This window comes from Uloborus diversus, chromosome 2 (genome assembly GCF_026930045.1).
Source record: "Uloborus diversus isolate 005 chromosome 2, Udiv.v.3.1, whole genome shotgun sequence".
NCBI lineage: Eukaryota > Metazoa > Arthropoda > Arachnida > Araneae > Uloboridae > Uloborus > Uloborus diversus.
Genome location: NC_072732.1, coordinates 85,540,310 through 85,556,369, shown reverse-complemented (window position 1 = coordinate 85,556,369; position 16,060 = coordinate 85,540,310). Strand labels below are relative to the sequence as shown.

The 16,060-nt window shown below is 30.4% G+C and overlaps 1 protein-coding gene across 2 annotated transcripts in view; it reads left to right on the top strand.

Moving 5' to 3' along the window:
* Positions 1 to 16,060, top strand: part of LOC129235270 (heterogeneous nuclear ribonucleoprotein C-like) — a 353,914-nt gene that overhangs the window by 323,996 nt on the left and 13,858 nt on the right. For both annotated transcript variants that reach the window (XM_054868982.1, XM_054868984.1), the window contains exon 3: positions 2,901 to 2,970. In XM_054868982.1, the coding sequence (XP_054724957.1) occupies positions 2,901 to 2,970 (70 nt within the window). The remainder of the gene's footprint in view (positions 1 to 2,900; positions 2,971 to 16,060) is intronic.

Genomic DNA, 16,060 nt, shown 5'->3' with positions numbered 1-16,060 from the left:
AGTGATCTTAAAGTGTGCAAAAGGCATTAAGCATTTGGTAAAGTATTTTCCAAGTAACATCCTTTATAAACTTATTTGTTTAAAGTAATTACTTTCATTAACTGACATATTTATGATTATGACTTTAATGTTCTTAAATACATCATTAGTCTAATTGAACCACAACTTAAAAGAAGTGTCTACCAATGAAAAATTTTACTACCTTAGATTTTTCATTATCTTCTGATCCAGAAGCCACAGAAATTGAAATTTACGACGTATCGCGAAGTGATCTGGCAACGGAAGATCAAGAACAAATAGAATTATCTGGCTCTAACTAAAATATTTAAAGTTCAGATTTTTTTAGTTACCTGAAAACAACCAAAATAATTTAAACGTATTTACAGGAAAACAATCAACCTACTAATGGTCTAGACGGCTCCATCAAGATATGGTAAAATAGAGAAACTTCAAAAAAAAAATAAATAAATAAAAAGAAAAAAAAGAGCATTTTCTCATTTTTTGCAATTTTTGGTGTCGTAGTTATAGTCATCCTTTTAAAGCCTAAGTAACGAACTTAGAAAATTATATTTTTTCCCCATATTTTTAGTAGACAAAAACCGTTCTAAACCCTTAGAACATTTACCTTTTTCTTTTTCAAGAAGGCAAAAAAAAAAAAAAAAAAAAAAAAGCTAAAGAAATTAAAAAGTGGTCATAATTATTTCAACCCTCACCCTACGCTTACAAATTATATCGTCAGAGAAGCAAAATTCTGACTGTTTTTATTACTTTACCATCTTTATTATTTTTTTACTAAAAACTTTTGATACATGTCGTATATTTTGGAAAAGTCTATCTTAAATTAACATTTTGATAATTAATAGCTTTTTATAGAGCCAAAAATTGCAACCTCATTAAAGTACAAATAATAAAAACTATCTTTTTTTATCAGTGAAAATCTTTTCTTTAATTGGTTACCTCCCTAGGTTCTTGCTTATTAATCAGCTTTTTGGTTTACCTTTGATTCTGTAGGCTAATAAAAGCCATGATTTTCTTCTTTTTTAAGGCTTGTATGAAAAAAAAGTTTTCTACCAACGACATCTTAATTAACCTAATTTGTTGGCTTTCCCTTTATGTATATTTTTTTATACATACGATATTTTTTAGTTGAATTATTTGCTAATACTTGCACTCGGATTATTTCTTTTGCCCTCGGTAGTTTATGTTTTTTAACCATTATTTAAATGCTCTTTTTGTTGATACAATTCTCAAAAGAGAGTAAAAATGAAATACATAATATGTACCTTAATTATGATATGAGTTGCCCAATAGAAGCAAATTTTATAGTTTTTGAGTGTAATATGTGTTTGTACTAAGGAATTTGTATTTTTTCGGATATCCTGAAACATCTGCATAAAGCCTGCATTTTTACTTATATTAGCATTAATTTAACTTTCAAAACGTTGTATTACGTCTAATCAAAAATAATACTCTTCGAAGAAGTGGTAAGATATAGGCACGAATATTGTTTCATAAACTGACAGACCTTACGTTTACAGAAAAGAGAGTTATTTTTCGCTTAAATACTTCAATTTAAACAAATGAGTTGGCAAGGGAAATAGTTCTATCTACTACGGTACATTTCCGCTGAAATCAAGCTTCTCCCAGTTTTTGATTGTCTATAGTTCGGGGCGAACCTAATATAGCAGCGTCGTAATGCTGTGATTATGATTTGCGTAGCCTTCACAATGCTGCCAGGTTAAGTTTGCTCCGACTATACTTGATTTCTTTACAGTTCATCATTTATTATCATTAAGTTATCTCAAACTTCTTACTTTTTGAAATTTGAAAAAAAATAATAGCTAGGTAAAAAAAGTACAATTTGTATATATTTAGTTTGAAATGTTTTCTCAAACTACTATCTTTTTATTTACTATTTTGATTTTAAAAAAGTGAACGTGTACTTTAAGGAAAAATAGTATCATCAGTAAACCGCGAGAGTTATTAAAATCTGTTGATCATAGATATAAGGAGCCATATTATCGCAACGCTATCTAAATTTAATTCTAGCCAAAGCTTGTATAGCCAAACTTATATAGCTTTCAGTTAATGCTTTGATTTCCCAAAGTTGCTTTGTTTTATTTTAAAAACTATAGCCCCCGAACAAAATGTGAATCTACTAAAAGCATAATAACATTTTAGTATCGTAATTAGTTTGAAATATTTTCTTGATTCATTTCCCTATAAAAACAGTCCATAATATTTCAATGTAGTACAAAAGTTAAAACATTTTTTTCCAAGCAAAACTTTTTTTCAATCAACAAACCAAAATAATTTTCTTTGCCTGTAAGAGTGACGCAAAGTAATTTTTATTATTTCTCGGCGCCTGCATTGCATGTAAGGAGGCATTTGTGCGTGTGTCTCAGTACTTGATGAATAGCGTGAGTGTTTTTTTTTCGATCGCGTGACCTGGAATCAGAGGTAATAATGTTAAGAAAGAAAGAAAAATAAAACACATTCCTTCATTAAGAATTAAAATTTTTGTGCAAAAGTAAGATAAGAGTTTTTTTGATTGAATAGAATTAACTTATTTTGTCATTTTGTGTAATATCTTATGCAATATTCATTATTTTACGGCTTTTTGTATTTGCTAACGTGTTTTGCTGATAACTCATTTAATACATTCAAATTTTTTCTCCTATTTTTTAATCCGCACACATAGTTTATATGTTCAAAGATGAAAGAATAATTCAACAGTGCTGAAATTTTGTAGCATGTGTTTTTATCCAGTCTGAAATTAAGTTTTGCATTTTTGTTGACATTTTTGAAAATGTTTTTAGTGATCGTTGAGAATGATGACTTTTGTCATTTCAGTCATTTTTTGATATTATTTTGTTTTTGCTCTTTTTTTGTGTTGCTAGACGTGAACATGGTGTCTGAACCAAAGCCTCATCAAGTGAACAGGAAGAGGCCAAATTTTCATCCAGCCACGTAAGTATTAAAGTTTACTTTTTTTATTGCAGCGATTGCCTGCTGTCAGAATTCTTTTAGAAACACCTCTCTGAGTAGTAGAACGTATCTAGTTTTCACTATCTTGCATTGGTGGGAACTTACAATTAGTTAGTGATCTCTCTGTTAAAGTAGCAACTAGTTCATTAAAATTGTTTTCATTAACTTCAAACACTGATTTTCAAACTCTAGTGTTCTGTTCCGCTCTTACTACTGCTTCTTTCCTTTAACTGTTTGAAAGGTGCTGTTTGCTATTTAAATTACACATACTTACTCTCTTTTCCTTTCTTCTATATTTTATTTGTTTTCAATGATTTTATTTAATATTGTACAGTTATTATAATTCTTTATGTTGAAAGTTTAGGTTAACAGTAAACCAAAGCTATCGTAAAAAACGTATGTCACTTAACTATACTCGACTTTTACAGTAACTGTTATCGAAACTATTAATTTCCTATGGTAATGCTCTAGTTAGGGGTAAGAGGAGCACATGTGAAAAACTTTTGTCATTTCTTTATTCCTTAAAGAATAATGTCCTTTTGTTGTAGAAAAAGTATCCTCGTGACATTAAATAGCCTTTTCTTTGTGACATGGAAATATTTCAGATTAATATATATATATACACATATTAACAATAAAATCCGATAATTAGCCATCCACGGGACAGTTCCTGCCAATAACTTAAACCATCTTACCTTAAGATCCGGGTAGAAACGAATCCAATCTTTTGATCAGCAAATCAAGGTTCAATACAATTATCAACTTTAAAAAAGTATATGTTTGAGTACAGAAATTTCTTGATTAAAAGCGGAAATGGTATTGCAAATTCTTTTTCTTCTGATAGCTTGTGAAATAATGATGCCGATAAAACCTTTTTACTCAAGAAGGATGAAAAATTGTGTAAGCTGTTAACTTAGAAATTAAATTCACGCCTTTAATCATAGATTGTAGTGTAACAATTTGAATCAATTTGTATGTTAATATACAGGAAACTGAAGTTATTTTGAATAAAACTAGTCTTATTGAGCGTTAATGAATTATGATACATAGTTTTGCTAAGTTCAGAAAAATTTCGAAAATTTATACACAATAGGTCATCGATGTTTATTCTTCATAGTTCAACATGTGGTGCGTTTTGCCAATGTTACTCAGTATTGCATATACTGGAACTTAAACACGCTCTTTTAATTCGTAGTTAAATTTTTTGGTCTTTTGACCATATTTATTAAATCCTCCACGGCTGCGGCTGATGAGCTCTGGATTAATCCTTTGTCTTTTCCTATTAAATTCCTGCTTGTATTTTTCCTTTTTCTCATCATTATTTTTTGTTTAGATTGTTTAAGACTTGTTATTTGGCTTGTATACTTTTTATATTTATTGGGTTTTTTAGTTTTTAAGCGTTGCGCCTCTATGGGATTTTGGTGTGGCCTTTTCAATATTTTTCACTTTTATTATATATATATATATATATATATATATATATATATATATATATATATATATATATATATATATATATATATATATATATGTGTGTGTGTGTGTGTGTGTGTGTGTGTGTGTGTGTGTGTGTGTGTGTGTGTGTGTGTGTAAAATAATTTCTTTAATGGTCGGCATTTGCTTCTATAGAGGGGCATGTATGAATAAGCCTGGAACAGATATTAACACAGGATTAGACTTGTATATCATGGCCATTATGAAACTTTCTTCTGTATCTATGTTATAAATTCTTGGATCTAACATATAATCTCTAATGTAATCACTACCGCGAAATTCTGCTATCGCAGAACCAAAATCAAGAGAGCGAAAATTGAAAAATTTTTTTAGAAGCATCGTTTCAATGAACTGCAAACATTTTACTTGTAAACAAATTGAAGTTGACAACAGATAAAAAACTTATGTCATTGAGATTTCTCCGGTCATTTCCTAACAGACCGAACCTCCCACACCACAAGAAATCAAACTTACAGATACACGGACAGACAGACATCTTCTAAAACATGTCAAGGTGTTTTCATCACACCTCAAAACATTTAAATTCTTTGAAATTCGAAAATTTTCAAGACTCCGATACTTTTTTCTGCAAGGTAAGTATGCCATAAGGTCGAACTAAGGTTCATGCCTAATATCTTGCTCATGTATTAATCAATTTGCTCTAATTTTGATACATTCATCAAATGAATTATAAAATTAAAAAAAAAATAACAAATTATTGCACGCGAAAATTTCAGTTCAAGTTATGTTTTCCCGCAGTTTAACACAAAATGGCAAAAAGCCTAAAGGTTTCCAATCAGGCCAACTCTGAAAAAACACCAAAAAACACTATCAAACTCACGAATGTTAAAAAAAAAATCAATGTAAATTGACTACTTGATGCTAATTGGCTATAAAACTATCGCAAATTCTATATTTAAGATTGCACCAAAAAAAAAAAAAAAAAATCACATCCGTTACAAAATGAATTCCTAACGAAATTTTTAGTACCTGTCTTTTGAGCACTTGATTGAACCAATAATACCATTCATTTCACTTCAAAGACAGGATTTAATTTCACATAATATCGAACTCTAACTAATTAATGCGATATTTATTGATTACATTTAAGTTCGAAAAGCTATAGTTTAAATCAGTAGAATTTCCATTTTCCTCGAAATAGAACTAATATTAGTTTTAAAGTTTAGTAAATTCTAGTTCGCTTCAAGGAAATGCATCATTAGTACTGAAATCTATACTTAAGTTTGCTCTCTGTTATAAATGGTTCTTTCAACAGCTATGGGGATCTATTTGCATTATGCTATACGTATAGTGCGTGATAACAGTTTAAGTTTAAATATTTATTTATCTTTCCAATGTAGACTAAAGTTTTACGACTAATTAATGTGCAAGTGTTCAAAAGAAAAATAAGTGTGTATATTCGAATACATTTCTAATTAGAAGAAAAATTATAAAATGTTCATAGCTCTTATTTATATTATAGGGGAGACCGATGCTAGTATGTGAAGGGAAAAGTATGCGAACGTTAAATAATTTTCTCGTTTTGGGTTTGATAGCTATTGTCAGTGTACTTTCAGTGAAATCTGTCACACCAAACGTGCTGCACGAGAGAAAGTTGTTTTTTCGCAGTGTTAGATATTTTTTTTCATCTTTAGTTATTTTCTTATAAAGCATATAATGATAGAGTAATTTACCAAAACGTAAAAATTGAATAGCCCATGCTTCTACGCACCAGATTACGTCTTATTCGGATTATTTTATGAAACCATTTTTAAACAAGAGTAACTTGATTGCAATACGGCGAGATGGGGTTAGTGTGCGAATTCGCATACTTGCCCCAAATTAAGTTTTTGCACTCAAAACATTAAACAATTGAAATTTAAATTCTGTAAATTTTCCATTCAATGAATTAATTGCATTAGTTACACTATTCTTGAGCATATCATTTATTATAGACATGCTTATACCTTATGCAAACATACGTGCTCTTCTTTCCGAAAATGAGAAAATACAAGAGAAAAAACCACCAATGCGGGAAAACCGCACCGGATGTAATGCTGCATGTATGGTGCATTCCCTAGTGGGTAGATAACAGTTGAAATGTTCCAGATTTCTTAAAGGATTTTGCCAAAAACACTAGATGTTCAAAGAAAAGCCTCTGATTCTCTTACTAGGCATTTACGACTCCCACATCAATAGAAGGGCTTGATTTTTGTAAGGAAACTACTACACTACTAAAAATAATAATAACAGTACTCTCTTTCAAACCACATAGTAGCCATAAGTTGCTGCCTCTTGATAAAAGTCTACATGGCCCATTGAAAAATTATGTCAATTCCGCCTGTGATTCTTGGATGATGAATAATCCAGGAAAGCCAATGACGATTTACAACGTACCAACGGTGATAACAGTTGCTTTTCCACAAGAAGCAAGTCCCATAAATATTATGAATGGTTTCAAAAGAAGTAGTGTATTTTCCTGCAATTCAAACATTTTTCAGGACTGTGAATTCATTCCAAGTTACATCACTGATCGGCCAGACTCCCAATCTCCTGGATCTCCTGAGTGAATCTGTTTCACCCAGGAGATCCAAGCAGGCAACCATGTTGGAAAGAAGTAATAAAATTGGATGTACCTGTTCTAGAGCAGATCCAGTAGCTACTTTATTCAATAATTCAGATTCAGAGTTTCTTACTGAAGATAGCGCTATGTCTCAGCTCAACCCACATATGTCTCCGAGCATTACTCCAGATCATATACGACCTTATCCCAAAGCTGGAGAGGGTCAGATCAAAAATAGATGGACTCGTAAGAGGTCTACAGCAATACTCTTTAGTACTCGAGTCAAAAAGGCTCTTCAGGAAGAAAGAATCGCAGCTGAAAAACGCAAATCATCATAAAAAGACCCCGAAACATACAAAAAATATCTGAATCCAAAAAAAAAGGAATGTAAACCAACAAAAACAAACAAACAAACAAAACATAAAAAAGAAGAACGGAGGCGAATAAAATAGTTAATTTCAAATAATGTTTGCATTTTTCATCATTTACTTCTAAAATCAGTTATATGGTGTAACATACCTAACGTTAAAGCACTTAGAATACTAATTTCGCTTTTTTTCATTCATTGGTAAGTTTTACTTGCTTATTTAAAGCATCATTGAGACTTTAGGTGAAATTTTCTGTGTCTATTATAAGTTTTTCCCAATTCGCTAACTTACCCAATACGGCTCGCCAACTTACCCCGTGAAGGGGCAAGTGTGCGAACCCTGCGAAGGTTCGCAAAAGACTATGTAAAAATTAGACAAAGCATAGAACTGTCAAAAAAAAAAAAAAAAAAAGACTTTATTGCTGATACCATATAAATTATCCAAGCAATAAAAGAAAATGTTTCTACTTTATTTACAACCTTTAAAAAAATAAAGTTTAAAAAGTTCGCCAACTATCATCGGTTTTCCTACTATTTTTACATGGTACAAAAGTACTTATATTTTTAACTATAAACTTTGGAGAGTATGCAAAAAATTTATAAATGTCTAATTGTTTCCTTCTATGAGTTTTTACACGAATTTTGTTGAACCTAAAACCTATATTCTTTCAAATATATTAGCTACTTTTCGTCCCAATGTCTTGCGTTTTGAAATGGGGGACTAAATGTAAAATGTTCTAATGCACTTTAAATATAACATTGTTATTCAGGCACTAACATATCTACAGTAGAAAGATATAACTGAACACATATTTATGAGTAACCTAGAATAATGTTCATAAATTTTTATTTATGGAAGCATTGTCATTGTAATGAGCACCAACTGTAGTTTTTGTATAGAAAATCTGTTTAGTGATCAAGGCGTTAATAAATTTACCACATGTAAAATACGATCACTGCCTCATAAAATCGAAGTTGTTTAATGTACACACTTGGAGCACAGTTTTTGAATCATTTTCAATTGTTGAAACACTTCAAACATATAAATTTCGAACAGCTTGAAAATAAAATTTTAAATTTGCAAATTTCTATAAAATTGAAGTTAACAACAAGAGATATAAGAGAACTTTTCCGATGCATAGAAATGAGCTTATGGAGAAAAAGACACTCAAAAGAAGAGGGAAAATACCATTTATAAGCCTTTACATTTAATTTTTTTTTTTTTTTTTTTTTTTTTGGTAAAACACGTATCAGTAACTTCCATGTTACACTTAGCTTTAATAGTTTGTTTTGTAAAGTCTTTTTGTTAAAATTTGTTAAACGAAGCTACGCATTTGAATTACAATCTGGTTTTGCTCGTTTGTCATACATTTAAACAGAACTAAGGACTATTTTATCGTAACACTTTCCCTAGATAACTGCTCAATGTGACACAAAGAAATTCAAACAACCGAAAATTATGTTAAAAGTTTTGCCAGACAGTCTAATGATTTCTACTTGAAAACCGAAATCATTACGTTCTCCAGAATGAAAAGAAAAGGTGGGAGCCAAATGGCAATACTCATACTTGAAAATCAAACCACGAAATTTAACTCCACAGGGAACTTATTATCGCAAGCAAACATTATATCGTCGCCAAATGCATCACTTTGGTTGAACAGCCAAGGGACCTATTTTCATGCATGACTGAAAGTATTTTTTATTCTCCCCGAGTTTGATGATCGGTAGCGCCCACCTCCTCCATACCACCACCACAGCGAACAGCATCAACTGACATCACCATCCATTACCCAGCCGTTTAATACGGTAAAAAAGCGAGTGAAAGACATCATAAATAAAATAGAAGAATAACTGTTATAGGAGGCTAAACAGCAGAAGTTTCCCCTGTCGCCAATTGCGAAATCGGTGCTAAACCAAGAAGTGGGTATCGATCCTTGTGTCTGGAGAGAAGCTTGGCGGTGGAACGATTTCTCTTTTTATTACTATATGCGAAATTACCGATGAATGGGGGTGAGAACTTTCCCCGCAGTAGCAGCGCGTGGGTTATTTGAGAATTTTCATGAATGTATTTCTCTTCGACTCTTGAAGGTTACTTGTAGGTGGTGTTGAGAAAGAAAGCAGCAATCGGTGGGAAGAGTAGTTGTTTTATTTGAAGCCTCTGATCGTATTTATTGCCACAAATTTCGTACAAAGTCTCTGCAATTTTTTATGTGGCTGGTTTAATGTTTAATATAATTGTGTTCTATTCCTACGTGATCAAAGCCATAAAAAGACGACTTTCTGATTGCGGATAATAACGCATGAGGTCACACAGCTTTCTGTGAGAAATACCAATACATGAGCCGACACTAGCAAAAGTGGTGTAAATCAGTAAAGAAGATTTTGAGTAATTAAATGGTTTTGAAGATAAGTTCGCCATAAACACTACCGGTGTTTTATTTTACGATTACGATCTATCGGCAAATCTTTATTTACAAAATTTTTGTTTTCGGTTGAATGAGGTTGAAACTATTTTTTGGTACACAGATAATAAAAATGATGACTTACAATTCTTTTGTGCTCAATGGTTCATACGATATGAGGCAGGGATTCTGAATCTTTGCTCTGGCGCACCGGCACCGATAAATCATAATAGGTTCTCGGATATTTTTACATGTCTACATTAAAATGGTTGTCGTACTAAAAAAAAAGAAGCTAAATTTGTGTTTGACATTTTTGGGTTGATTTTGTAATTAACTGCAGAATTTCTTTGTTTTTTCCTAAATATTTATTTATGTATGCATAATAATTAAGATAATAACTTATCTTCAAATAAAAATAGCACTGGAAGTAAAAAATATAAACGACCTTACACTTAATTTAAGTAAGACTGCTTTAATGCGTAGTAGTTTTTTTTTTTTTTTCTTCTTTTGTAAAAAAGAGAAAGAAAACTTACTGGACCAAACAAAAAGTTTTCCTTAATTTTTCCAGGTCAAAACATATAAAAAAATGCCGAAGTGTGACTTCAAGAAGCAAAATCAAGTTTTGTAGGTAACAGGATTATCCGGAGTTTAAAAGTACCCGAAAAAAAAATCATTTTTGTTTTTTTTTTTTAAATCTTTTCAAGGATCCTTAAAAGCAATTATTTTATTTAAAGATTATTTCTTTTTCTCTTCTTCTTTTTAAATTTCCGTAGGAAAACTCAAAATAAAGGTTATCTTTATTTTGAAACCTTTATGCACAACGCAAGTACAAATGAATGTGATCTACTGATCTTATATATTACTTAAAAATGCATTAATCTACCAGATTTTTGAAACGGGTAAGGAAGCTTAACACAGACGATCTCAACATTGTCAATTAGAGCAGAATAAAGAAACCTTTTCTTTTTTGAGAAAAAGTATTCTTGGTAATGATAAATGTATAAAATCCAGCTTCATTAGATACTTTGTTTTATGGGAAAACTGGATTTAGTACGGGGTACGTTTATTTTGTTTACGGAAGCTTTTGTGTATTTACATGCACAACTTTATTTTGCATTTTTAACAGGACTAGGACGTTTCTCCATTAAAATGCTTAAAAATCACATTTTTTTTACTCTGGCACAAATGTTTTGTTAGATCGCTTAAAAATATTTTTATCCATGAAAATTTCTTTTAAGAAAGGACGGTATTATTCAATCTTATACGCCTTTTACAACTGCAGAACTCTTGATTCTTCTGAAGTAGTTGCTTTTTTTAAAAGTTGTATCTTCACTAATATTATTATTTATTGCTGAAGAGAAAGTCTTGCAAAACATGATAGAACGTGTGAAGTAATAACTAACAATAAAATAAATAATTTTTATTTTTGACATTTCCATTACAACTGCAACCAGTTTGCTAACATTTTTGACATTTCAGTTAGCTCACTTTAAATTTGGATTTTTAAGACATGGTTTTACATAGTAAGTACACTTTCAACAAATAAATAGCTACTACTTTAACAAATATAAAATTAACTCCATTACATGTAAATTAAGCATAAAAACAATATTTAATAAAGGGAAAAATAAGTCTTTAAAGCATTAGTTTCTTGAAAAAACCAACTCGTACTTAGCATGTATAAAAATAAATAAGCATAATTCCTATTTATTCACATATTAAACATAAGGATCAATGAAAATATTTATCTTTCTATTTTACCAATCTTTTCAAATGAACGAATGTGAGAAATGATTAATACTTCACTTGTTTTTTATACTTTACTGAAAATATTTATGTTTAAAAAATACTTTAAAATGTAGCATTGGGCAAACTGGGTATATTTGTTCCAAAATTTGATAATTTTTCTACAAAGAACTATCGATTATATTTTTATGAAGCACACGGGAGAGGCCTAATGATAAACATTTTGTTTCATTTAGTTATGTAAGTTTAGATCAGATTTTCCTTAGATCGAATTTTCAACAAATACAAAGAGCAATTACAATACATATTCAGCAACAAGTAAAAATTTCTGAAATTAGAAAAAAAATCACTAGTAACGCAAAACAAAAATGAAATTCAAAAAAAAAAAAAATACCGTCCATTAGCCTTATAATTTTTTTACCAATGAGGATAAATGAACCACGAATGGTAATGAAAGGGAGACTATTTTTAACCGACTTCAAAGAAGGAGGTTATGATTTCGTCTTGCGGTTTTTTATGTATGTTTTCGTTTTACTCCAAAAATACTGGACCCATTTGAAAAATTTATTTTTTGTTTGGAAGGGTATACTTTCCAGATGGTCCCATGTTAATTTTGTCTGGATCTGATGAGGGGTCAGTATAAATTTAAAAAAAAATATTTTCATTCATGAAGGATACTGACAAGAATAAGAGAGAAAATGAGTATAATGTTTTAACTCAATGAAGAAGAAAATAAAAATTTTATTTTCGGAAAAACTTATTAATAGTGTCATAAATTTTTGCTTTCTCTGACAACGCTTTGCTTTGCAACATTTGCTTGCACTCGTTCAGTATGATTCATTATAATAACATATTATTTGAGAACGATCCCTCACGATACACCGTTTTTCAAAGAGTTATTCAAATTTGGCTCATTAGATCGCTGGTAGTTTTCAAGATATTTAACTGGAATTTATTCATAAGTTGAAGAATCTAGTTGGGTCTTAAATTATCATAGTTATAAATTGCTATCTTTTGCGCATGCGCAGTAAAAAATTAATTACTTTCAATGTCCATATTTTGTCAAATTTTTAACATTTTAATTTTAAATTTTAGTAATATACTTCTCTTGTACTCTCTGTCAGGTTTTCTGGCAGTTTGGTAAGCTTTGACGGAAAACTTTGCGTGTTATGAGCCAAACACCTTAAAATGATATTCGTAGTTTTGAAAGAAAAATGCTTACATCTTCATGAATATCAATGATACTTTCTCGAAAGTGTAAAATATTTGTGCATAGTAAGCTAACAAATTTCTGAAATTTTCTGCTTATTCCCAGCTATTTTTGATGAATGATGATCAAAAAACATTTTTTTCCTTCAGTTTGTTACTAATTCCCGAAACGCAAGGGTGATATAACTTTTATTTCAAAATGACAGCTGCAACATACCTTTTATGTGACAAAAGTTACAAAGTTACAGAGCAATTGGTCTTTTATTTCTTGAGAAATCCTTACAAATATGAATTTTTGAAAGTGTCCCAATACTTTTGGTCATATAGTGTAGTTTGTAACTTTTAGCCCTACAATGAAGTGGGTTGTTACCCTAAACGGAGTAAATTCTTACAATATCTATTTTAACGAATATTAATAGGTTTATTATAGTTACATATGTTATGCATATTTATTAATACCATGGAATTCTTAAGAACAATCATTATTTTTTGTTTTTCTTTTCTTGGAATGTTTTTTATTAAATGGTAAATATACTTTTCGGTATTTTCTGTTTTCTCCAATTTCATATTTTTATTTGTTAGTCAACCTACTAAATTCGTTATTGCGGTAGATTTTCGATTACAGATCGCTTTTTCTCCTTCCCAAATTTAGAAAACATCGCAATTTTTTGTGCACTGTAACGCTCGAACAAGTTCTTAGTGTTAAAAGTGCAACAGCAACAAATCATATATGGTGCGCGGTGCGATTTTATAAATTATTTCATATGTGTGTGTGTGTGCAAAATAACGTTGAACAGAACACTTAAATATGTGACAATTTAATTTTAGTGTTTGCTTTTACATGATGCAGAAGATATGGAAGAATTTTCGGGAAGTATTTTCAGGATAAAATAAGTAATGACTAAATGACTATGAAGTCATACTATGTCAAATGCCCTTACTCAAAGATATATATGTAGATACTAAAAATTAAAAGTCTAGGAGCAAAACAGCCATCTAACACTTTTATATTTATCACGATGAATTCTAAAAGTAATAATTAGGTCTTACACACTTTAGCTGCATTTTTGTCGTTGCAAAAACCTTAAAAAGTGAAAATAAGGGTAATGATATTCAACTTGATCTTTCCTTTGTTCCAAAGTATGAAGAGATTGAGAGAAATAATGTTAAAAAAAAAAAACAAAAACAATTTCAGTTCGGACTTGTTGAATTTGATTGATGGTGTAAGAAATCTTTCATAGCTGAGAGATTTTCCCCAAAATGTTTCTTCTGGAATATACTTTTCTGTGCTTCTTCCTTAAAGTATAAGTGTGTAATGAGTTCCGACTTTATCTGATCTGATCCAAGTCCAAATGTCATAACTCAGAAAAGAGAATAGTTTTTATCGCTGTTTAGAACTTTTTCTCGAATGCTTTCCGTGCTGCCATTTGTCAAACGTCACCCGAAATAAAGAATTCCCTTTTGTTTAAAATACTTTTTGCTCATTATATAAAAGAGAATTTATCAACTGCAGCACAGCGTGCAATTATTGGCTAGTTTCCAAAGAAATGTATGATAACTTTCAGCAAGGCTCAAGCTTTATAGTTTAAAAAAAGAAATTGTGTTCAAAGATTGGGTGAATACTCACGCTGCAGATTCTTTATTTGTTTAATCATACTTTTCTTTAAACAACAATGGGAGTTAATTTTCAAAATTGCGCGCATAAATAGTTTTAGCTCTATATTTTACTTTATTTTTTCACTGTTACGTGAGACTGAATACATTTTATAATATATATTAAGTGTAAAGGTATATTGCATTTGGCAGTGGAAATCTTGGATTTTTACCAAAAAACAACATATATATATATATATATATATATATATATATATATATATATATATATATATGTGTGTGTGTGTGTGTGTGTGTGTGTGTGTGTGTGCGTGTGTTTCAAATAATATAATTGAAATCATCAAAAAAAATTGCGAATGATTGAGTAACGCTCCTGACGTCATAAGCAATGAAAGTCGCTCCACGACATGATAATTTGATAATATTTTTTGGTAATGTTAGACATGCAAGGAAATGCTTTCTTATGACCAGGCTGAACTGGATCCGGTCACTTAACTGTTTTACTGGTAAGAATCATTTTAGGAGAGTGAAGAAACGGAAAAGTGGTCAACTATTAAAGCTACCTAAGGGAGTTTGGGGTTGATTAATACCAAACAGGCAAGTGTTTCGTTGAAATGTAAATGTAGAAGAGTAGAAACAATTTTTACCTGTCATACCTTGACGGACGACTTTCCAGGACAGTTATATTCTTTCAAAATAAACAATGGTTTCCTAAACAACTTGTAATGCTGTATCTACACAACTTAATTCAGTAATTTGGAGATATTTTTCTGCAGTTAACTATGAATAAATATTTAAATAAATACTGTAAAATATTTCTAACTAAATTTCAGAAATGTATAAAGTTAAGCGTCAATAAAAATTTTAAGTTTGTTCTTTCAATTAAACTCTTAATTCACTTTCGATCTTTTAGAGATCAGAATATTTTCCCAAAAGTTAATATTATTTTTTTCAATGACTTTTCTAGCATCAAATGTGTTGTCAGTATTTATAGCTTAATAAATACTGCCCTTTTTCGCAAAAAAATTTCTTAAACGGATCAAAAAATATGAAATCTGATTTTCAAAGGTAACTATACATTAGCTTTAAATAGAAAAAATAATAAAATTTTACTTCATTTTTTAACAACTTTTTTGAAGATATGTTCACTGCAAAACTTGAAGGAATCAAAATATTGAGCGTACGTATGTTTTATTGACCGATGGTCAAACTATATTAAAAACTACAGTATTTTAAAGTTATATTTGAGATTTTTGTTACTTATAATTAATATACCAGGTGATCATAAAATCAGGCCCAACTTTAAAAATTAATAACTCGAAAACGAGTAAAGATAAAAAGATGTGATTTTAACTAAACGGATGAAAAAGAAGTAGTCTTTTGTCTGGCAGCAGACCAAAACAAGTTATGTTGGCAACCAACAGATGGCGCTGTCGGATTTTTGATCTAGTATCACGCAAAGCAACAAACGATATGAAAGGAGCAATGGCAGCAGGGAATAGTAGCCGAAGCAAATATGCATCGAAATGCTGTCCATATTTGAGTATTTTAAAGTGCGTTTAGCTAAACTGTATTATAAGATATATGGGGGAAAAAATGCTTTAGCGCCATCCGTTGGTCGAAAACAGAAACTGCTTTTGTTTCGTTGCCACACAAAACCTGTTTTTTTTTTTTTTT